We start from the raw sequence: 21,745 nt of genomic DNA, 5'->3' as shown, positions 1-21,745 counted from the left end.
TGCTTTCATTTAAACTAACATTTTGAGTTATCTGATTCTAAAGATTCAGTTCACTTAAAAGAACTGGAATGCACATCACTATTGGCCACCCTTTGCATAACATATTCAAGACGTTTACTGATTGAATAATTTGCTCCCACAGTCGGCGAAAGAGGCATTCGCGGGTTTCATCACGAAATGCAGTTTGCACATTAGTTCAGCACAAAATAAATATGACGTTTCGGTTAACATTTTATTTCAGAATCGTTAAGAGCTCATCACGCGATAAAAATGTGGTTCATCTGTAGGCAGACGGAGACATGGGAGAAGAAAAGTTAGGGCACATGTATTAGTACGAGTGTGCTAAATGCATTGGGCATAAAGGTTGAATTATAATGCATTGGAATTCAGTGCAGCTTCCCACTTAACGACATGCATCATGGATTTCACTTCAAGAATTCCATCAGCATAAAGGAACGACCCATTACTTATGCATTCTGGAAAAAGCAGAAATGACATTTGTACAGCGAGGAGTGAATTGAGGACTTTAACGAGTATATACAATAAATAAAGTATAAACTGCATACATCGCATCAGTTCTGACAATATTTAAATTTGTAATCATATACTAGAAGCTCAGTTTGTGACTAATCTCAAGTGAATAAATAAAGTTGTAGGATCACATTAAGATGTCTCATGTGCTCTGGCATAAAAGAGCAGCAGGCCCACCATTTTGATGAGGTCACATTAGGAAAGGAGAAGAGGACATAAAACAACTTCAATGCTTTTCAGGCTGGTCTTGAATTGCAGTACACTGTCAAGTTGTCATTGCAACAATAAAAACAAAATGTCCTCCATTGATGGCGCCACATTGTGCGTCCTCATCCAAAATGGAAGTCACGTCCTTGGCGGCCAAACGCAAAGAAAAAAAAAAAAAAAAAAAAGGAGTGGGGGGGGGGGGGGGGGGGGGGGATGTCAAGGCCTTCAGATGCCGGTGGGGGCCAAGCGGCTGACGAAGGCAATGCTGCTGAGGCACATCCTCCGGAAGAAGGCAGGGCACGCAGGCTTCATGATGTAGTGCTCCAGGAGGATTCGCAGCTCAGCAAATAGAGTACTGTCAAAAAAGAAAACAAGGCAACCATCAGTAGAAGCAAGTATAGAACAATGTGTATTTGCAGCTCTTACCGGCAATATGGATTTCTTCTGGACGTGTCGCGTAGGCTGAGGAAGCGATAGTAAATGAAAGGCAGCAGCAAACTTCCCTGGCCGCTGTTGACAAACCACGAAAACGACATTTTCAAGGAGACATATTTGATGGCTCACACACAAATAGTTGCATTTACAGCGTACCAGCCCACCTACCGAGGTTGAAATTCAACATTCTGCTGATCACCTGTTTCTGAAAGTGTCCCCTGTAAGATTTGCCCAATTGTAAACTAAAAAAAAAAAATCGGATCCAATCCAGATCCTAGGTTCTGCTGTAGGTGTACGAATAGGAATGAATATAACTACCAGCTCAGTGGCCGAAGAGGAGAGTGCCCGCCCTGAGATTGGGAGGTCGTGGGTTCAAGCCCCGGAACCGCGGCCGGGTCATACCGGTGACTCTAAAAATGGTACTCATTTCTTCCCTGCTTGGCACTCAGTGTAAGGGGTTGAAATGGGGCTCCAATGCCGCTCACGATCTTTTAATTTTATAAAATCAAGATTACCCAAAGAGAAGCATAATCTCCCCGTTTTAGCATAACGGCGCATTACTTCATGCAATAAAGTTAGCCGCTAGCTTGGAGAAAACGTGCATAAAAGTAGTGGTGTTTCAGTGAGTGGTTTTTACTTTCCTTGGCTAATCGTAAATCTACATTCTGTCTTACATAGTTCACGCCAGGAGGGAGACGCAACACCTTCCCTGACTGATCCGTTGATGCACGTGGGGAAGGAAGGCAGTTCACTCGTTGACTCGTTCGCGAACGGGAAAGTCGGATTCCTTCCCTCACTGATCCTGATGAACTGGAAATGCGAATCACTCACTCACAGATGCGTTCACTCACAGGTCCATTCAGTTGTCGAACGGGAAATGCAATTCACGACTCGATCGTGAACGGGAAGTGACGTCTTTTTCTTCTTCGTTTTGTTTTACAGCGCGGTGGCACCAGCTTTAATGCGCGTTACCGACCCCTACTGGTTGAAGTCATATAACAGAAAAAAGAACGAATCGATTTGTTCACTCTCGCTCACTGAAAAGATTCGTTTGTTTGAACGAATCGTCCACTCACGAGCCAACACTAGCGGCTAATGATTGTACAGGTTATTGCGGGTGGCGACGTTGCCATGGTAGCTGGTTTAATCGTAATGCCTCTTGGATTATCAAATGATTCCCCGAGCGCAGCACTGCTTTCATTTAAACTAACATTTTGAGTTATCTGATTCTAAAGATTCAGTTCACTTAAAAGAACTGGAATGCACATCACTATTGGCCACCCTTTGCATAACATATTCAAGACGTTTACTGATTGAATAATTTGCTCCCACAGTCGGCGAAAGAGGCATTCGCGGGTTTCATCACGAAATGCAGTTTGCACATTAGTTCAGCACAAAATAAATATGACGTTTCGGTTAACATTTTATTTCAGAATCGTTAAGAGCTCATCACGCGATAAAAATGTGGTTCATCTGTAGGCAGACGGAGACATGGGAGAAGAAAAGTTAGGGCACATGTATTAGTACGAGTGTGCTAAATGCATTGGGCATAAAGGTTGAATTATAATGCATTGGAATTCAGTGCAGCTTCCCACTTAACGACATGCATCATGGATTTCACTTCAAGAATTCCATCAGCATAAAGGAACGACCCATTACTTATGCATTCTGGAAAAAGCAGAAATGACATTTGTACAGCGAGGAGTGAATTGAGGACTTTAACGAGTATATACAATAAATAAAGTATAAACTGCATACATCGCATCAGTTCTGACAATATTTAAATTTGTAATCATATACTAGAAGCTCAGTTTGTGACTAATCTCAAGTGAATAAATAAAGTTGTAGGATCACATTAAGATGTCTCATGTGCTCTGGCATAAAAGAGCAGCAGGCCCACCATTTTGATGAGGTCACATTAGGAAAGGAGAAGAGGACATAAAACAACTTCAATGCTTTTCAGGCCGGTCTTGAATTGCAGTACACTGTCAAGTTGTCATTGCAACAATAAAAACAAAATGTCCTCCATTGATGGCGCCACATTGTGCGTCCTCATCCAAAATGGAAGTCACGTCCTTGGCGGCCAAACGCAAAGAAAAAAAAAAAAAAAAAAAGGAGTGGGGGGGGGGGATGTCAAGGCCTTCAGATGCCGGTGGGGGCCAAGCGGCTGACGAAGGCAATGCTGCTGAGGCACATCCTCCGGAAGAAGGCAGGGCACGCAGGCTTCATGATGTAGTGCTCCAGGAGGATTCGCAGCTCAGCAAATAGAGTACTGTCAAAAAAGAAAACAAGGCAACCATCAGTAGAAGCAAGTATAGAACAATGTGTATTTGCAGCTCTTACCGGCAATATGGATTTCTTCTGGACGTGTAGCGTAGGCTGAGGAAGCGATAGTAAATGAAAGGCAGCAGCAAACTTCCCTGGCCGCTGTTGACAAACCACGAAAACGACATTTTCAAGGAGACATATTTGATGGCTCACACACAAATAGTTGCATTTACAGCGTACCAGCCCACCTACCGAGGTTGAAATTCAACCTACTGCTGATCACCTGTTTCTGAAAGTGTCCCCTGTAAGATTTGCCCAATTGTAAACTAAAAAAAAAAAATCGGATCCAATGAAGATCCTTGACCTAGGTTCTGCTGTAGGTGTACGAATAGGAATGAAAACGTCCTAATAACAAAAAAAAAAAGCACTCGACAAAACCAACATCAAGAGTCTACCCGAAGACTAATCGTTACTGAAGACAGCAATCCCACACCAAAGTCATCTTTAAAGTCAATTCAACACATGCGATCATTTGATTTGAGATCATCTGTAATCTTACCATGGTAAGAGCAACTGCTTGAATTAGCACATGTGATTAAAAAAGATGTGTTAGGTTTAAATGTGCACAACCTGAAGAGCATGAAGACAGTGGCTGGCATCAAAAATATCTCATTACAGGCGATGAACTTGAGGATGTTCTGCTGATTAGCAGACATCTTGTCCAGGAGATTCCTGATGAACATCAACGTGCTGGGGCCCACTGACTGTGCGGACAATGACAACATGTTAAAATTCATCAATTCTGATATTGAACAACACCCGCACCCTCCCCCCTGACAAGAAAGCAATCAAAAGTCACAGCCAGAGATAGTGGCTGTGTCATACTCACATCGAGGACCTTTTTGGTGAAGGTGGTTGCGTGGAGCAAGGAGAAGAGGAAAACTGGGAAAATACTCACTGGAATCAATGAATTAAAGAACTACAAGATAATACACGGGATATGGCATTGGACATAATCTGGCTTGCCTGAACTGTGATTTCATCACATGAGGAATATGACAAGTAAACTAAGTGGCAGCCGAATAAAGACATTCATTAAAATCCTACTAAAATGACCAAAGACAACAAACTGTTACTGTTCCACTTTCCTGAAAAGACAACATTCAAGATGTTAATGCTTCATTTTAAATGTCCTCGCAGAGTTTCTGGTTTATCAAAACAAAAAAATAAAGATAAGCCTTGACTGACTAGCAGTTATACATTTATGTGAGTCTCCATTAGGACACCTCTGCCTAAAACAATTTTTAACCCACCCACAGTTCATAGAGCAGGCAAGCGCCTTGAAGTCAAGGATACTCGTGATGGGGTAGGAGTTGACCAGGATGAGTGAGTACAGCAGGTAGTGGCAGCTGTCCTCCTGCAGCGCCTGTGCCACAAACGCCCGGCTCAGCTGGAACCTGGGGAGCCTCTGGTGCAGGCGCAGGGTACTGGTGAGCGCGTTGGAAAGCAGCGCTCGCTGGTAGAAGTTTGACGCTGCGTGGGGTCTAAAACAAAAATGGTCCACACAATAAGATTTGGTTACACCAACAAAAAACTGTTTGTGCCTACTCACCCCAAGATTGGAAGTATGAACATGACGGAGCAGTAGACGGTGAAGAGGCGTGACAGCCACATGACCGTTTCAAGCTTGTTGCTCATTAAAAATTGCTACACAAAGGGGGAAAATAAGTGCTGTTAAGTATACGCACAAAAACAATCAGTTAAAGAAACTAAACTACAAAGTGAGGATGTGACCTCTAGTGTAAAAAAAAAAAATACCTGCCCCTCTCATGCACATTATTATGTTTATTCATGGAAAGTTTAATTTTACTTGATTTATTAATGGGGTAACCGCTAGAAATTCTACAAATATTTCACAGTTCAACAGGAAAACCCTGAAACAATCATTAAGCAACTGGCTTACCACAGGCCCCAGTCTTGGAGGGTTTTGATGGCTGGTGTCTGCCATTTTCAATGCTTATGGATGTCACTGTTGAGGGAAACAACAAAATTTAATGCACAAACCAAACAGATCGTGGACTACATTGTTAGTCTGCCATAAACACTTTATAGGCGTTTGAATTTGCAGAGGGCCTCCATAACCATTTTTAACAAACATATAAATAAGACATCAGTATAACAAATATTTTTTTATCGATAGAGCTTTTGTATTAGATTGTGTAGGTGAAGGACTAAAAAAGAAAGGAAGGAAAGAAGGGGAAAGGAAAATAGTGTAGAGAACAGAGAGAAGAAAGCCCAGAGGGAAGGAAATCAGGAAGCTAAGAAAGAAGGAGGGTGAGGAAGTACAGACGTAGATGTAAATTGAAAAAGCACTACTTTAAAATGTATATCAACGTTTGGCCAACTCTGTGTGACAAAACGGAAGAATAAATATCACAGGAACCATTTAACAACATTAATACATTGTATGCATTGGATTAGCAGATAATTGGGAGACTGAATTGCATCACAATAGCTTAGCGTACCTGTCATAGAAGCTACTTGAGAAGAAAGCTAATGAAACGACTTTAAACAGCGACCTTACATTTAATAGTCTGGGGGGGAAACTCCTGCGAAGGACACCGCCTTGGGGTTCTCTTCAAGGCGACCGAGGGCGCGTTGAGATTCGATTAGGACTCTTTTTGACGCCTCATCAAAGGCGTCTAAAGGCAGGTGAATCTAGAACGTTCTCTTTGAGCTAGCATGGGAGATTGCTAGGCTAACGGCGTCATCTCCCCAACGCCCTGTTTATGACAAATAACCCAGCACGCGTATCCGCCTAAAAGGGAGAGTTTTTGATTGCCTGCCAGTGTTTAAAGTTTTAAAACAAGACACAACTTACCGGTGTCGTAGCGTGTGCTGTGACAGTCACGTCACTGTATCTGAGTCGAAATACACACGCGCTCGTAGTGAATGATCACCTGACCTTCTTGGTTGGTGACAGCAATCTCGCAAACTCTCGCGAGGACAGAAAGGAGCACTTTCGTAAAAGACAATTTCTCTAAGAGCAAGTGCTCTAGGGGGCGTGGGTGAGAGTGCAGTCACTCAAGAAAAATGATCCATTTCAAATTTTCATTTCATTCTTCCGTACCCCACGGAGCCTATCCCCGCAGTCATCGGGCAGGAGGCGGGGGACACCCTGAACTGGTTGCCAGCCAATCGCAGGGCACACGACGGGCAATTTAGAGTGCTCAATCGGCTTACCATGCATGTTTTTGGGATGTGGGAGGAAATCCATCCTTTTATTCTCTATAAGTGTCAAATGTCTGCACATGAATTTCTGTATTTTTTCTTGTGAATTTTAAACAAATAAAATAATATGAAGTAATAAAAAAAATACAAGTCAGCCGCCTGACCAGTATGAGCGACAAAACTGCGCGCTCTTTTCCGGTTCAGGCAGCAGACGTCAACAAAGCTCCGCTTTTTTAAACACTCACTAAATTTTGGTTATAGTGTTCAAAACATAGTTTTATGTGGGATTGTTGGGAGAATTGTTTATTTCGTGCCATTAAACGTCATTTTAAACCGTTTTACGCCTGCTCAACACTAGATGGCGCGCTCGGACAGAAAACTGAGCCCAAGTGAATGAGTCGCAAAAACAGCAGACTTTTAAGTATTCCTTATTCTGTCCCAACATGTTTTTTAACGTTACACTTTACTCTTTTCCTCAACTGTGTGTGTTCCGTTCACTGCAAACAATGCTGCCTTTCTCTCGCAGACCGCATTTGAAAATATAGGCAGCGTGTGTAAGCACTGGAGAATCTAATTATTTCTTTGCAAAACCTAATTAGGCATTAAAAAAGGTTAACGCCAGCGCCTGAAACGTTTTTGTTTAATAATCCCATTACAGGGGCTCATCATGTATAAAATGGTGCGCAGGAGGACACAAAGTTTGCACTTGCTAAAGGGAATCATGTGGCTGCCTTATTTTTGTCCACATAGTAGGCATGTGATACCACGGAGGACCAGCACACACACACGTTGCATTAAATAGGTAAGAACTGGAGCCTCCGACATTGCATGCGTTATCCCATTTAAAACGTTTTCCATGTGTGTTTAAGCATGTCTAAAAAAAAAAATGGAACACAGAGCATGTATTTTAATTAATCACCAGAGAGATTAGCTGTGACAGACAACATGCGGTGCATTAGAGAAAAATATTTGAATTTCAAATCATGGTGTAGTGTTTGGTTTCTTGTTGGGAATATTTTTTTTAAATGAAAAAATTACCTTCATGCTCTTTTGCACTCGCGAAAATATTCATTTTAATTCATTATTCTCGTGTAGTGTGATGTAAATAAGTAATGTAAGTAATGAGGCTATCAGAGAAACATAACATAAACATAACGATATTCTACCAGCGTTATTAATGATGAAAACGAGAAAATTTTAATCAGTAATTTTACAAGAGTGAGCGTAGTTTTAAATCAGACAATATCTTTTTCCGTAATTCAGATAAATGTTGGCCTGATAAATTGTCATTATCGTATTGTTTATATTCCAAAAATATATTCATATACATTTCAAGGTCTTTAAATATATTTTACCTAAGAAATACCTATCATCTATATCTAATAAAAAGGAACGATTATTTTCTTCATACAACCTATGCTGGTTTTTTTTTTTGCAATAGTTGTAAATAAAAAGTAATCTTCGCCGTTTTTATTATTATTATTATTTTTCGAAAGGAAAATCAAATTAGATTTTCAAAGCATATGTATTTTTTTTAAATCATAAATGTATTGTTGCGTTTCCGTGTTTTTACGAATAAAGAATCGATATCGAAACGATCTTTTTAAGTGGAAAGGGTAATTTAAGGAAGTACGTGACAACAAGAGTTTGCACGCGCAGCATCCATCGTAACAGTTATACGTTTATATTTGAGGCGATAAAACAGGCAATGCACGCTTATTTGGGTAAATTGTGCAGTTTGACTTATCGCAAAAAATGCGCGTAGAAGAAAATTATAAACGGATGAACTTGAGGAATCGAAATGAACTTTACTTATCTATTTATTTATTTAGTCATAAACGTTCCAGCATTTTCTTTTGTTTTAAACAACACAAAGTACTCAAAATACTTTATTTTTCCCATTATTTTTATTCGCAACTGTTTTCTCCCTAATTTAAATAATGGAAAGTGTCACATTTTAAGCAACATTTTGCAGAATAAAATGAACCTGTGTGTGTGTGTGGGCCGTAGTTCCGCTCTTACGGCGTATGATTTTGATTGACTTCGGAAAGCACCTAAAATTATGGAACAATTCAAATGACTATACAAAAACACTTGGACTCTCTAAATGAAAAAAATTAAATTGTACGGCGCTAATTGAGCCGGGCGACGTATGTGCATCCTTCCTATCCTGGATATGTCGCAGGTATAGAGCCCATCCCAAACCCTAGTTACATGGTGGACTGAGCACGAATACTACTATTGACAATGAAAGGACTGAAAAGTTGCCTTTTCTCAGTTGTGCGTGCGTGCGAGGTGAATTCGGGAGAACGCACACAGTGACGGACATGAGGAGGATTGTCAGCACAAACGGGGAGGCGCGCCATTATTATGTGTCCTTTGGTCACGCAGTCTTCCTGCCCTGGCCATTCACCACAAATCTTGAGAGGGATTGGGATCAGGATTAGGATCGCAGGCAAATTCCGAGCACTTGGAGTCGCTGTAATCATGAAACCCCCGCAGAGAAATCCCTTTCTGTATAGCAGTTTTTTGCACCATTTTGTTAAATGAAATGTTTAAGACGTTTTTGTAGAATTGTTTTTGAAAAGCAAGTTTCTCTAAAATGTGTCTTTAAATAAAATGACAAATCGCAAAATGTGGAATACATGTTTTCCTTTGGACCATAACAAAATTGCATCCTACATTTCAAAAATGAATTGCATATTATTGCAACAGTTCTTCACCGCACAGCAAGGTTGCTGGTGACATCTTGAATAAGACGTCATTCATAATTTGCATCATTAGTATGGAAATGTCCAGGTCCCATCTGGGTAGCAAAACAAAAGACCTCGACGGGCGTGAAACAAAATGACGCATGCAAACATATTTGTGCGGCAGTAAAGCGGTCAAAAGTGCTGCAAAGTCAAGCGGCTTTTATTGCTTCCTCAAACGCAATCAAAAGGCAAATTAATCACACACACACACACACACACACACACACACACACACACACACACACACACACACACACACACACACACACACACACACACACACACACACACACACATTGTTTGCGTGTTATGAATGTGCTGTGAAATGTGCCGTTATTATTTGCCGTCCTTCCCTGAGAAACAAATTGAACATTTATTGCATATATATTAAAAATTATCTGTGGCGCTTGATGTCTCTGTTATTGAGGCGCACTAAGAGGTGAGGTCCCAGCAGATCAATTTCGCTTGTTGGTGGATGTTTGGGGAAAATGCCTGCACGGCTAAATTGATTCAGAAACAAATTCATAACTGCCCCCCCCCCCACTCACACACACCCTTTGCATTCCAATTGCCGACTACCGTTGGGCGATTCATTCAAGTTTATTTATCAGGATATTATTTTTTCTTAAAAATAGATTCTTATCACAACTCGGTATCAGTATCGGCTAATCTCACTCATGGTCATGGATGATCCATATTGGAATCGGCAGCATAAAACTGTATCATATCCATCAACTGTATCTGTACTGACAACATGACAAAAGAAAGAAGCTAGTGGCAGTTTGTCATGATAGACATTCCTACCAAGAAAAGATAAAATAATAATTTTTTAACCAGAGATTGAATTTTGAAGTTCTTTTTTATTGACCGACTGCAGCCTATTTTTTGTCGCGAGCCAAGATACATAGGTTTGATACACTGGGTTTTGGGTGGCTCGGCAAACATAGCCATTAAGTACTCACAATGCTTTTTTTGTGCACTCCATGTGGAAACGGAGGCCCGTCCCCGACTGTCGCACCCACGACAAACTGGGGCGAGAGCAGGCTCCGTTCTTTGTGTGCCCGCCACCAGATGAATGGCCCGTGTCAACCGCATGATTAGTTTGCGCTATTAAATTGTCAAAAAGGAAGATTTTTTTTCCCAAAAGAATTATGGAATTCAGACTTGTGTGCGACTGGCGACGAGGGGTAGGGGGATACTGGGGGGTCGGGTTGAAGGTCATGCAGAGTTCTCAGCGCTTCGCGGGGATGCTCTCCGGACACTACATTAGGTACATCTCCAGAATCTATCAGAGATACTGCCTTCAGAAATTATGCTTAATTGTTACGCATGTTCACATTTGAAGTGAATTGGCATCAGTTATTGAAGGATTTATAATTTTGGTGGCTCTCTGTGTGGAAGTGTCTGCATTTTATTGGTTTGCGGGATCTCTGGAAAAGCATATTCGAACTAGTTTTGTAGGAACTGATGTTGCAGTATCGCTGTGTAGAATAGACTCGATTATCTTGGTGTGATGGGTTCGATTTGATAATTTTGCAGGGTCTGTGGGTTACATCCAATTTGTGGGATCTTTGTGTGAAAAATGGCACATTTTATAATGTTGAAGGGTATTGGCATTAAACAGTGACTGTGTGAAAGCTTCTGCTATGAAGGATCTTTGTGCAAAAGTGTTACATTTAATGATTATGCAGATCTTTGTGTGAAAAAGGTTAATTTTGTAATCTTTCAAGATATCAGCATTAAAGTTGCTATATTTACCAATTTTGCAGGATCTCTGTGTGACAAAGGCTGGATTTTACAATTGATTTTACAATGAAACAATGTGAAAGGCTATTTTTTGTACTTTTTTCAGAGTATCTCTGTAATTGCTGGATTTACTCTGTTCAAAAGAAGCTGCAGCTCAGCACTTTACAGGATCTCGGTGTGAAAATGGCTACATTGGATAATGAGATTCTATTTTGCCATTTTGCACACTCTCTTTATGTAAGACCAAACTTTATATTTTTGCAGCATCTGTAGAAAAGTAGCTACATTTGATAGTTTTGCGGACTGATTCTATTATATTGAATAGTTTTTCAGGATGTCTGGAGGCTTTCTATCCGGATCTTTACTTTAAAGTAGCAATATTTGCTAGTTTTTCAGAATCTGTGTGTGAAACAGGTAGGCGTAAACAAAAGGCATTACAAGAATGATTTGGTCAGTGTTACAATTCAAAGGCGTGCGTTGCTCGCCTGTTTAACGCCAGCATGTCATGCCCACCCCGCCCACTCCATCTTGGAACCCCCTTCTCTTTCTTCCCTTTCAGCTCTTTCTCGTCGCACCAACGTTTTGTGTTAAATGTTAACAAGTCAACGCAGTGCTTTTAATGGCCCACAACAAATGTGTGTTGACTCCAACACTCGCCTCCATTGTGACCATTGTGCGCCTGCCCCGGCCGGTTAGATTTATCTATTTTTGATATCAAATTCCTTCTGTCATCAAGACTGCTCTCCTGTTGACTTTTCTTGACCCCCTTTGCCCCCGTTGTTTCAACATTCCCATATTTAACGCAAGACCTTAAACGCCCCACCCCACCCTGGCCACCACAACAAAAACTTCAATGCTGTGGGCGTCCTTTTGTCGGCATGTGCTGTTTGCTCTGTTCTTGAACTTCAGTGTCCCGCTACTTTGAACCCTGAGCAGCAATTCCTGAACGCATAACTACTTTCTTCTGCTTGTCGTGTCTTTGATAGTTTCTAACATAAAAAAGCACCTGTGGATAAATTATGAATCTGCTTTTATTGCTCTGCTAATTTTGTATTTCTATATTATTTTGGAGTTCAGAATTTTAAAAGAGGTGAATATATCTTGCTATGTAAAAGGCCTTCTGCTACAGACTGGATACCGCCTATAACCAAGTTACTGGGTTTTGTGTACAAATCAAGTTATATAAACTTAATTGAGCTAATGCATGTATTTCACATAAGAAAAATATTCCTGTGACAAAAGTCACAAAAATAAGTGCACTGAAATGATCTAATCTAAATTTCCTCACAAATGCACTTACTGAGTGTGAATTCTGTTAATCGAACACAAATCCTTCAATCTCTTGTGTAAAAGCTACAAATGTATTTTACGTTCGGCAATCTAGTGGAAGAGCATTTGACTGTTGTGCTTGTCATTACACGCCACAACTATAGACAGATGGCCAAGGATACATTTACAAAAACTATGGAAGCCATCATGAGAATTCCAAGCTCCCTTGAATGCATTTCGACATTTTATGCCTTGGACTGGGAATGCGTCATAATTCAATGGATCCCAGGCCACTATAGCATCCTTTGCTTTCACGAAAGGATGTCTGTATCTTCCTGCATGATGTCCATGTCGCCCATACAAGCCTCCCTGGGCCTTCCCAGCTTGCTAATTAGTTAAACAAACGCTCCAACTAATGATCCCACTGGCATGGTGAGCTTTTGGGGCTTTTTGTTCGCCTTTTTCCTTGCTGGAAACTTGGCCCTCGCTGACCCGAGCTATCACGGGCGCTGTGGCGATGGCCGGACCGCCCTGTCCGGAGACCGGCCAACCCCCTCTCACCCCTCGCAAGGGTCAAAGGGCGGCGTCCAAGGGCCGGGGAATGCCACCACCAGCTGCTAGCGGTGACACGGCATACAAAAGGGGCTTGGTGAGCGATCTGTCTGCGGGCTGTCATAGTTGTGACAGCGCTGGAGACATTTCTTGACTTATTCACTCGCAGGGTCCAAAATAGTCTCGGATAAAATTGATGGGTGCATTGTAGATGCTAAAATGAGCCATAAAATATCACAATTTCCAGGCATGTGTGCTTGAGACCTTTTTGCGGTCCACTCATAATAGACATAACAAATTACATGTTGAAACTGACTCTGACATTGTATGGCTGAGTTTCATGTTTCAATGGCAAGTAATCAAACTTTGGCAAAATTCAAATTATGGCATATTCTCATCACCTAGATTTTTGTGGTTCAAAGGTTCAAATTTAGTAGCAATCAGACAAAATTTCAAGAACGAATTTGTCTTTGAAGGACTCCTGTGAATCTCCATAAAATAGTGGCTTCAAACCAAAATGATAGACGTTATGGTCAGGCACGGCTACTTGAGATGTCATGATGGACAGTCAACTACCAAATTATACATATGCTGCCAAGTATTTCAAAACACATCGTCAGTGATGTAACCTGGGGTTCTCCGGTGTTTCGGGTCTTTCAATATCAGACAGCCTTGCTGAGGCGACAGTTGCGGTTGATCAGGCCGTGCACGACTTGACAATCACTTGTCCTCAAGGTTCTCAGCCCAAATGACCCTGAAAAGGCCACTTGAACCAAAATGGCAGACATCCTGCAACTCATCGGATATGGCTTCTCGAGACTGTTTTGTTGCCCTACTCATGAGTCATGACAGACCCAAATGGCCAACAAGCAATAGCAGCAGCAAAAGCCCTGTATGCATGTTTGCGGGTGCCCACCATTAGCTGCGGACTGCACCGCGGAGGTCCCGGCCAGGGCTGACACGGTTCCTAATTGCGGGCCCCGACACGGAGCGCCTGCAGGCAGCTGAAGGAGCAGCTTGTCAGCCTCTAATTGACAAGGCCTTGTCTGTGGTGGCGGCAGCTGCTCCTAAGCACCGCGCCACGCACAATCAGCGCCGTGACACGGTCCCGATGTCGCCCCGAGGACACTTTTTGCGAGGGGTGGGCGGGAAAAAAAACACAGTGGTTAAAGGGAGATTTATTGAAGCTCCCTTTGGGCCATGTGGTATTAAGTAGGCAATATAAGGGCCTTATTGGGTGCAAAGGGGAGGCACGCTGCTGGTATTAATAAAAGAGGCCAATTAGAACGGACAGGTGATATGAATCACTGCACAAACAAGACAAGCAAATAAAAGCAACCTACATCATCACTTTGTCACATGCGAGAGGAAAAAAAAAAAAAACGTGTCCCATAAATGTGCACTGAGCCTATAATTTCAGCTGCCGCCTAATGTGACACAGTTTTACAGGTGAGGTAGGGGAGCAAACAACAACACTGCATCCACACATAAATGCGTTCATTTTCAAATTCAAGACGCTATGGCAATCTCCAATGGCAAAACCCAAAATTGGTCTTTGCTTTGTCACATGCTTCAAATTTGGTAGCGGGTGAACCAAGTCGATAGGACAAGTCCACTATTAAAAAAAATAAACATTAGAAAATGATCCAAAAATGGCCACTTTCAATCAAAAGAATAGCCTTTTTTTTAGCATGGTTTTCGAGACATTTGAGTTGGTCAAATTATGAGAGACGTAATTGTTAGATTTCATGAGATCATCTTCAAGGGGGATGTCGGGAAATGTTCAAAATGGCCCTGAAAAAGCCACTTTGAACCCAAAAGGTACGCTTTCGTTGTATTTTTAAGCATGGCTTCTTGAGTTTATTTATGAATATACTCTTGATAAACTTTGCTATTAATTTTCGCGTCACAAAGTTGAACTCACGAAAAGTTGGTCCTTAAACAACCAAAATGACCACAAATTAGCTACTGCAAACCAAAATGGTGGGCCTCCTGGGTTTTCACTGGGATTTGTTCTAGAGATTTTTTAGTGAGTCTACTCATGGTAGGTATTGCTATTCAATTTCATTTTGTTAAAGAAAACATTTCTGCATATCGCAGCATAACAGCATATTTGTTAAAAATCATATTTTTGCAATTTCGGCCTGACGACAGCAATAGCTGAACTAATTTTTAGCTCTATGCAGGTTTAACTGGGAAATTAATGGGGAACGCCGCCTATATATGCATCTTTACAAGGATCTGCACCAACAATCAATTCGTTATTCAGTGGTTGTTCTATGAACCCAATCCTTGTCTCTTAAGCTGAATGCACCATGAACAAGTACATTGTTTCCGTTGATAGAAGAGGAAAAAGTTTTCCTGCACTTTCCCACTGCCTGTAAAAGAAAACTTTTGCCTTTTTTTTAAAGACCCCTTTGAGTCTAAAATGGTGATTTCTTCCCTCCCGGGACATCGCTCCTCTTTTCTTTGCGCTGGACAATGGCAACACTGCAGCACCCTGCCGATGCGCCACAGTTGGGGATCCCCCGGATTGCTTTGGACATCATTGGATTTCATCAATCAAAATGACTGCGGTTTTCCATAAAAATGCGGAATTTGGTGGATGGAAGCGAGCGGCGCAAGGTAGCGACATAAGAAAGCTGTCCGGGCGTCATGATAAATGGGCATGCTTTGATTTAGGGGGGAAAAGCTAAAGAAATAAACACACAACTCTACATAAAATGCAACATTGTTGTAGTCAGACACATGATTAGGTACACCTGCACCATGTAATCACAGCCAATACAGGCCGTGCCGCCAACTATTGAGCATTTACAATGACAATAATGCTTAGTTTTTAGGTTTTGATTGGACAAAACGTGGATTGTTGTGGTTGTAGCCACAGTGGGAAAATACCTTTGGAATCAGACGGCTCTAAAGATGTTCTCCGTTATCCCGCAGTGACATTTTGTCCCGCCTCGGGTCATAGGGGTGAACGCTCGGTGATGAATGGCACCTGAAGGAAGAGGCACACATTCAGTTGAATAATTGTTTAATTGTGCTAACACCATACTAATGTCATGTGTGATATTAGCCTCAACACAGTGGAAACTTGAAGACTGTGATTCCCAACCACAGAGATCATTTCACTTTAATATTCCGAAAATGATCAAATATTAAAGTGTCAGAAAAGTCTAAGAAAAAGCAAAACACTGAACTTAAAGGAGTTTGGAAAACACACACACACGCACGCACACACACACACACACTTCTTCTTAATTCACTCTTTTAGGTTTTATTATTTCAGAAAATAATTTTCCTGTAGATATTCCAATGGCTTCTTTTAGCACTCCCATCGAGTAAATACAGCAGCAGTGCAATGGCGAGGTTTTCTTGTCGGGCTTGAAGAATTGTTTAATTTTGATGCGGGTGGCGGCGGCCTTTCCTGAGGTGCGGTCTGCACATGTAATTGCCCTGCTCCCATTTCTGTGATCTTCTCCTTTATTGCGTCATGTCTCTGTAATCACATTCGACCTCTTCCTCTTTTTCTTCTTGCAGCACTTGAACAGTGCTGCTAGAAGTAGTAGGAGCTTAGAAATTGTCGTTAAAGAAAAAAATAACTAAGAAGAAAATGGCTTTTCACTGTATAACTTCCAAGTGCAGTGAAACCATGGGAGTGCTAAGAAAGGTCTTCCACTGTACTGTGGGAACTAAAACCATATCGAATGACTACAAATGAGGTATTGATGATCATCTATCTCTGACAGCGACTTATAATGACAGGTAGAATAACTTAAATGCTCTTTCACTATAAGGCACAAGGTACCGGCTCTTAATGAGATAACCTTGGTTGTCACCAATCAAAGCAGCGATTGGTGGCAAATAAAGTCGACTTTGTTCACGCCCCCCTTTTTAACTGTGCCTACGTCTGTGAGATTACCCACGCTCCATCTAACCCGCCTCTGCATCCATTATACAGCGCGTCGTGCCGGATTTGCACGGGCCACGAAAGTAGAGTCCAGTGGGCTCGACTAAACACTCCCGTGTTTCACACAGCAAAAGTAAATGCATGTCAATTGAGACAAGAACGTCACGATGTCAAAAGATGCTGCCTCGAGAGCGGAGTGACCCGATTGGTTTGTTTTTCCAAGATACAAGATGTTGTTTGAATAATTGTTTGCTTTGCCTTGTGAGCAAAAATGGGAGATTTGAATTTAATGCTAATACAAAATGGAGAATGCTGTAGGGTTATTCTTTCACGGGGTTTCCCGCCTGCCACTTCCAGCCAGGGTCCCAAACTTCGATCTAGCTTGGCTGTCAGTCAAACGCGTGACAGGCAGCAACATCAACACACTAATGTTCTATTTGTCTCCTTTAGAGCTTCCTGGAGGGCCGCGATTGGCCGAGGTGTCCGGACGGCGGGATGATTGATGATGGCGAGGGCAAGGCCGAGCACTGGCAGCATAAAGCCCCATAGACGCCTCAATAAAGAGCCCCGGATAGTGGAGAGGCGGGCCCTCCTCATCACCCGCTCAATAGAACAGCCCCCCCCCTCTCTCGACCCCCGCCCAACATCCAACCTCTGAGGAGGATGTTGCCGGGTAATCACTTTATCCCGTCTGCAGCAGGATGAGAGCAACGGTGACAGTGGATGTGTTGGGGGCTGAAAATGGCTTCTACTTGAGAGTTGCTGGTGGTGCTGGGGTTCCAGATTGGGGAGTCAAAGTGAGAACTGGATGATTCCAACCCTCAAAAAAGTGATTAATGCCGATGATGACATCAGCAACTCTGGTGGCCGCCGTGCTGCCAACAACAAGAAAGCTGACCTCGTCAATGAGAGCACGATAGCTGAGATTCCTGTGGTTACCCCCCCCCCCCCCCCTGCACCCCAAACAACCTCAACTACACCCCCCCAGGACCCTCACCCCTCCGTCGGTGCACAGCAGTATTGAAAAGCACAATTAGGTGGCATTCTGTCCCGAGCGCCGGACTACATGACGTCCTGCAGATTGACAGGAAGTCCCGATGACTGCCATAGTTTATTCTGCGGGGTTTGTCACCGTGTTCCGAATCATTCACTCCAAAGACGTCCATAATCGCAAGTGTCTGAAATTGGATTGGTTCAATGCATACAAAGTTGAAACATACAACACAAGTTAACATGATGAAACCGCACATTAGTTTTGGTTATTGTTGTAATCAGTGACATACTGACTTATGTTTACAACACCATTTTTTAGATTTTTTTTTAAAGTTGTCATGGTGAATGCTTGAAAGCCTAAAAGTATTTAAGTTGACAACTCATTGAAGTCAATAAAATGTCTTCTACATGAATTTCTAGTTCACTTGCATTTCTTTTAATAGTAATCGTAACCGACGGGACTGAAATATTTATAAATGTCAACTTGAAACATTAATTTATTCCTAGTGTTTGCGGGGAAAAAAAATTGGGTAGTAAATCACAATCACAATATTGAAATTATTTGCTTTCTGAATTTTCACAAATGAGTGTTCTATCATTCTCTCCGTTAATATACAGAAACACCGTCGTAGCATTTACTCAATACATTTCCGTTTCATTGACATGAAATGGAAATTCGGATGGGCTGTTGGCTATCAACATTTAAATTTACATCAAACACTTCATTTAATGCAATTACTGCGCTGCGGTGTCGCTGTTGTTGTACGCGGCTGGAGGGTCAACACAAGGCCGAGATGTGCACTGAGGGAAATTATTGGCAAGCGGAGAATCATCACAGCCTAATCTGATTTCCCAGCTCCGATAATGGATGCTCGGATAAATAAGAAAAAAAAATCTCCAGGAAGACGTGCAAATGAAAAAGGATTCCTCCTGACATAATGGACGCCTGTAATGAGCAATAATCTGTCTAAGAGCTTCTCACACTCTTCTCTCTCACACACAAACACACACACACGCACACACTCAAACGGAAAGATGACAGACAGACAGACAGACAGCTGGACTGAGGGAAGGATGGACATCAAGCAAAGTTGCCTTGTGCAAACCAGTATGAAACAACAGCAGGGAGAAAGTGTTTGCGGGATAGATCATTCACACAAGAGGCAACCATGAAAACAAACTCTTCATCTTCCTCACCCCCCTCCACAACCATACCCACCCCACCACCCTTTGCCTCCAGCAGCATCCTGACACCATCCATAAATTATAGCAGATTTTCATATTTCAAATTTCATCTGCATTCATGCAGTCCTGGCAGAGGCAAGAAGCACCCCCCGCCCACCCCCATAGCAGCTCCCCATCCTCGTCCTCCCCAGTAGTGGCAACGACTGCTGCCTGGCTGGCTGCTTGGCCCCAGAGACCCTCCGCCCTAATTGAATTGCATCCTGTGATTAGATTATCCTTGCAGCAGCTTGCTGCCAATCTGAAGTATGGCCGCCTTCTATCCTACTTAACCCCTCGGCCCCCCGCCCCGCCACTCCAGCCACACACACATAAACACACACGCGCACGCACACAAACGCATACGCACACTCAAGGCAGAGTGCCCGATATATTCAGCGGCCATCAGAGTTGGCCCGATTGGTTATTTTTCTTTGGCCGCGTCTGGCCTCGTAAAGACGGCCATCTTTCACCGGCTGGCAGGCCCCGCCCACCTGCATCTAGTTCGGCCATGTTGAGCTTCAAATTCGCCAAAGAGTGGGGATAAAATGAGTAATAATTATGGTACTGTATTGCCAGTTGCTCTTTGACAGGGACAAAGAGTTAACACACCAATAAAAAAATGAACACATGCAAGAAGCATGGAACAGACGTCATTATTTTTCAAAATGCACAAGTGAAAAATAATAAATCTTGAGGTTCAGTGTCCATTTTGTTTGAGCGATCATATGGATCCATTTCAGCTTGTGGAGTCGATTGTCCAAACAAACAAAGCGACGTAAAGCATCTAAAAGCGAAATGGTCTCATCTCAAGCTAGATGTGATTGTGTTTTACCGGAGAACAGAAGAATAAACAATAAAGGAGGAAGAAATCACGTGATGTAATTACAGGAAGCAATAGACCGTAATCACATCATAACACGACTTCTGTTGCATATGCAAGCACGTGCGGACGCACAAACATTGCGGTTTTTGCATCAGGTCGCGCATGAAATGAAAAGTCACCCGAGGTAACGTTTGCAGTTATCACGTAGGGAGGGGCCTTGTTCTGTCTCCATCCATCGATTGATTCACCTTTTTATCTACCATCCATTTATCCTTCCATTCATTCATCCGTCAATCCATCTGTCCATCCTTCCGTCCAGCCAGCCAGCTAGCCAGCCAGCCAGCGAGCTGACCATACCAAGCTAACTTTGAGGGGGAGTCTTTTCATTCATCCATCCATCCATCCATCCATCCATCCATCCATCCATCCATCCATCCATCCATCCATCCATCCATCCATCCATCCATCCATCCATCCATCCATCCATCCATCCATCCGTCCGTCCATCCATCCATCCATCCATCCATCCATCCATCCATCCATCCATCCATCCATCCATCCATCCATCCATCCATCCATCCATCCATCCATCCATCCATCCATCCATCCATCCATCCATCGGTTCCTTGTGTGTGCCCGTGTGTCTCTGTGAACTCCACTTTTCCTAATTATTGAATTAGCGGCATTAAGTGAGACGTTCTCTTCTTAGCCACCTGCTCCCCCCAGCCCCCAACCACCCCTTCACCCTATGCTCCTCTCTTCTTATTTTCCACCATCCATCTTTGGCCGTTAGCGTAGCCTCTAAAAGCTTTCTGACTGCTCCATAATGGGGGACAGCGCGGGGTCAGGGGGGCTGCTGGACTGTGTGCTCAACGTCTCCGCAGTGGACTACACCGGTGTTGGGGGGCTGCAGTAGGGGTCACGCGTTTGTGCTTTACATTTCCCAGAATATATTGCAGAAGTTTCTACATACTATAAAGTCAATAGAAAACCACAGTGCACTGATTTGCATTTCAAAAACCATAATAAGAAATATTACTGTTGATGTGAGTAATGTAAATCTAAACAAAAAATTATTTCAATTGAGAACAAAGATATATATATTCTGTTTTTTTTAACATTTTAAATATTGAAAATAACAATTGAGATTAATTTACGAAATGTATAAAACCATAAAGAAACATTTAAATGTATTCAAAAAATGTGCCTAAGGTTTGATAACATGTCATGCCCATACCCAAACATCAAATTGGTTGTTACCCTGAGGCACTTGTGATGTCAGTTTCAGTCATCAGCAAGTGGCAAAATGGCCACCCCACAACGTTGGATAAGAACGGTTGGATTTGCTGCTTAATTCATTTTCTACAAACACAATATTGATCAGAAAACAATGTTTGGACAAGCAGAACAGCATAGAACATAATATTGTAAAAAGAATGTTTGATGCTTTATTAAGAATTTAGGATAAATATCCCACATCATTTTTATTCTAATTTTTGAACAGTAATGGATAAAGAGCTGTGTCACAAATAAAATTCCATACTTCTTTATATTTTAGTCTAAATTTCTATTTTTGCTAATGATTTTTTATGAAAAAAATTTAAAGTTAGTCTGTGTTTTCCATTCATCCAACCATACATTTTCATGACCTTTTATCCTGTTGAGGGCTGCTGGTTTGGTTTACTTAATTGATTCATGGTCGTTTAACATGAATATTATAGAAATAAGTAACAAGATTGCAAATATTTTGATGTCTGTTCATGAACAGTAACATCTATGAACCAATCTCCGTTATTAGCTATT

At 42.1% G+C, this 21,745-nt stretch overlaps 1 protein-coding gene and 1 long non-coding RNA gene across 9 annotated transcripts; both read right to left on the bottom strand.

Moving 5' to 3' along the window:
* Positions 1-213: 213 nt before the first annotated feature.
* On the bottom strand, positions 214-2,094 carry LOC148403936 (uncharacterized). 6 transcript variants are annotated; one of them, XR_015862247.1, is made up of 4 exons: positions 1,492-1,841; positions 1,342-1,415; positions 1,165-1,248; positions 214-1,093 (listed from the first exon to the last, which is right to left on the bottom strand). It is a non-coding gene; the product is annotated as an uncharacterized LOC148403936 (long non-coding RNA). The 6 variants fall into 6 exon arrangements; XR_015862249.1 differs by having other exon boundaries at positions 1,342-1,391; XR_015862250.1 differs by lacking the exons at positions 1,342-1,415; positions 1,492-1,841 and adding an exon at positions 2,009-2,094.
* A 484-nt stretch (positions 2,095-2,578) lies between these two features.
* On the bottom strand, positions 2,579-6,465 carry tmem33 (transmembrane protein 33). Of its 3 annotated transcripts, none has more exons than XM_088392885.1 (8): positions 6,323-6,465; positions 5,405-5,470; positions 5,054-5,148; positions 4,798-4,985; positions 4,331-4,398; positions 4,072-4,205; positions 3,517-3,600; positions 2,579-3,445 (listed from the first exon to the last, which is right to left on the bottom strand). In XM_088392885.1, exons 2-8 carry the CDS (start codon positions 5,447-5,449, stop codon positions 3,316-3,318), a joined length of 744 nt encoding a protein of 247 aa, XP_088249011.1. In that variant the 5' UTR covers positions 5,450-5,470; positions 6,323-6,465; the 3' UTR covers positions 2,579-3,315. The 3 variants fall into 3 exon arrangements, with proteins under 3 accessions (XP_088249011.1, XP_088249016.1, XP_088249025.1); XM_088392890.1 differs by lacking the exon at positions 6,323-6,465 and adding an exon at positions 5,967-6,235; XM_088392899.1 differs by lacking the exon at positions 6,323-6,465 and adding an exon at positions 6,026-6,235.
* Between the last annotated feature and the right edge of the window lie 15,280 nt (positions 6,466-21,745).

This window comes from Syngnathus floridae, chromosome 1 (genome assembly GCF_059516105.1).
Source record: "Syngnathus floridae isolate MCC-2025c chromosome 1, RoL_Sflo_1.0, whole genome shotgun sequence".
NCBI classification, from domain to species: domain Eukaryota; kingdom Metazoa; phylum Chordata; class Actinopteri; order Syngnathiformes; family Syngnathidae; genus Syngnathus; species Syngnathus floridae.
Note: the sequence above shows the minus strand (reverse complement) of the source record. Positions and strands in the feature narration are given on the sequence as shown.

Coding starts and splice junctions, on each gene's coding strand:
- tmem33 (XM_088392885.1), bottom strand. CDS start 5,449: ATGGCAGACACCAGCCATCAAAACCCTCCAAGACTGGGGCCTGTG. Junction 4,206..4,330: donor TCACCAAAAAGGTCCTCGAT/GTGAGTATGACA, acceptor TTGTCCGCACAG/TCAGTGGGCCCCAGCACGTT. Junction 3,446..3,516: donor AGAAGAAATCCATATTGCCG/GTAAGAGCTGCA, acceptor CTTTTTTGACAG/TACTCTATTTGCTGAGCTGC.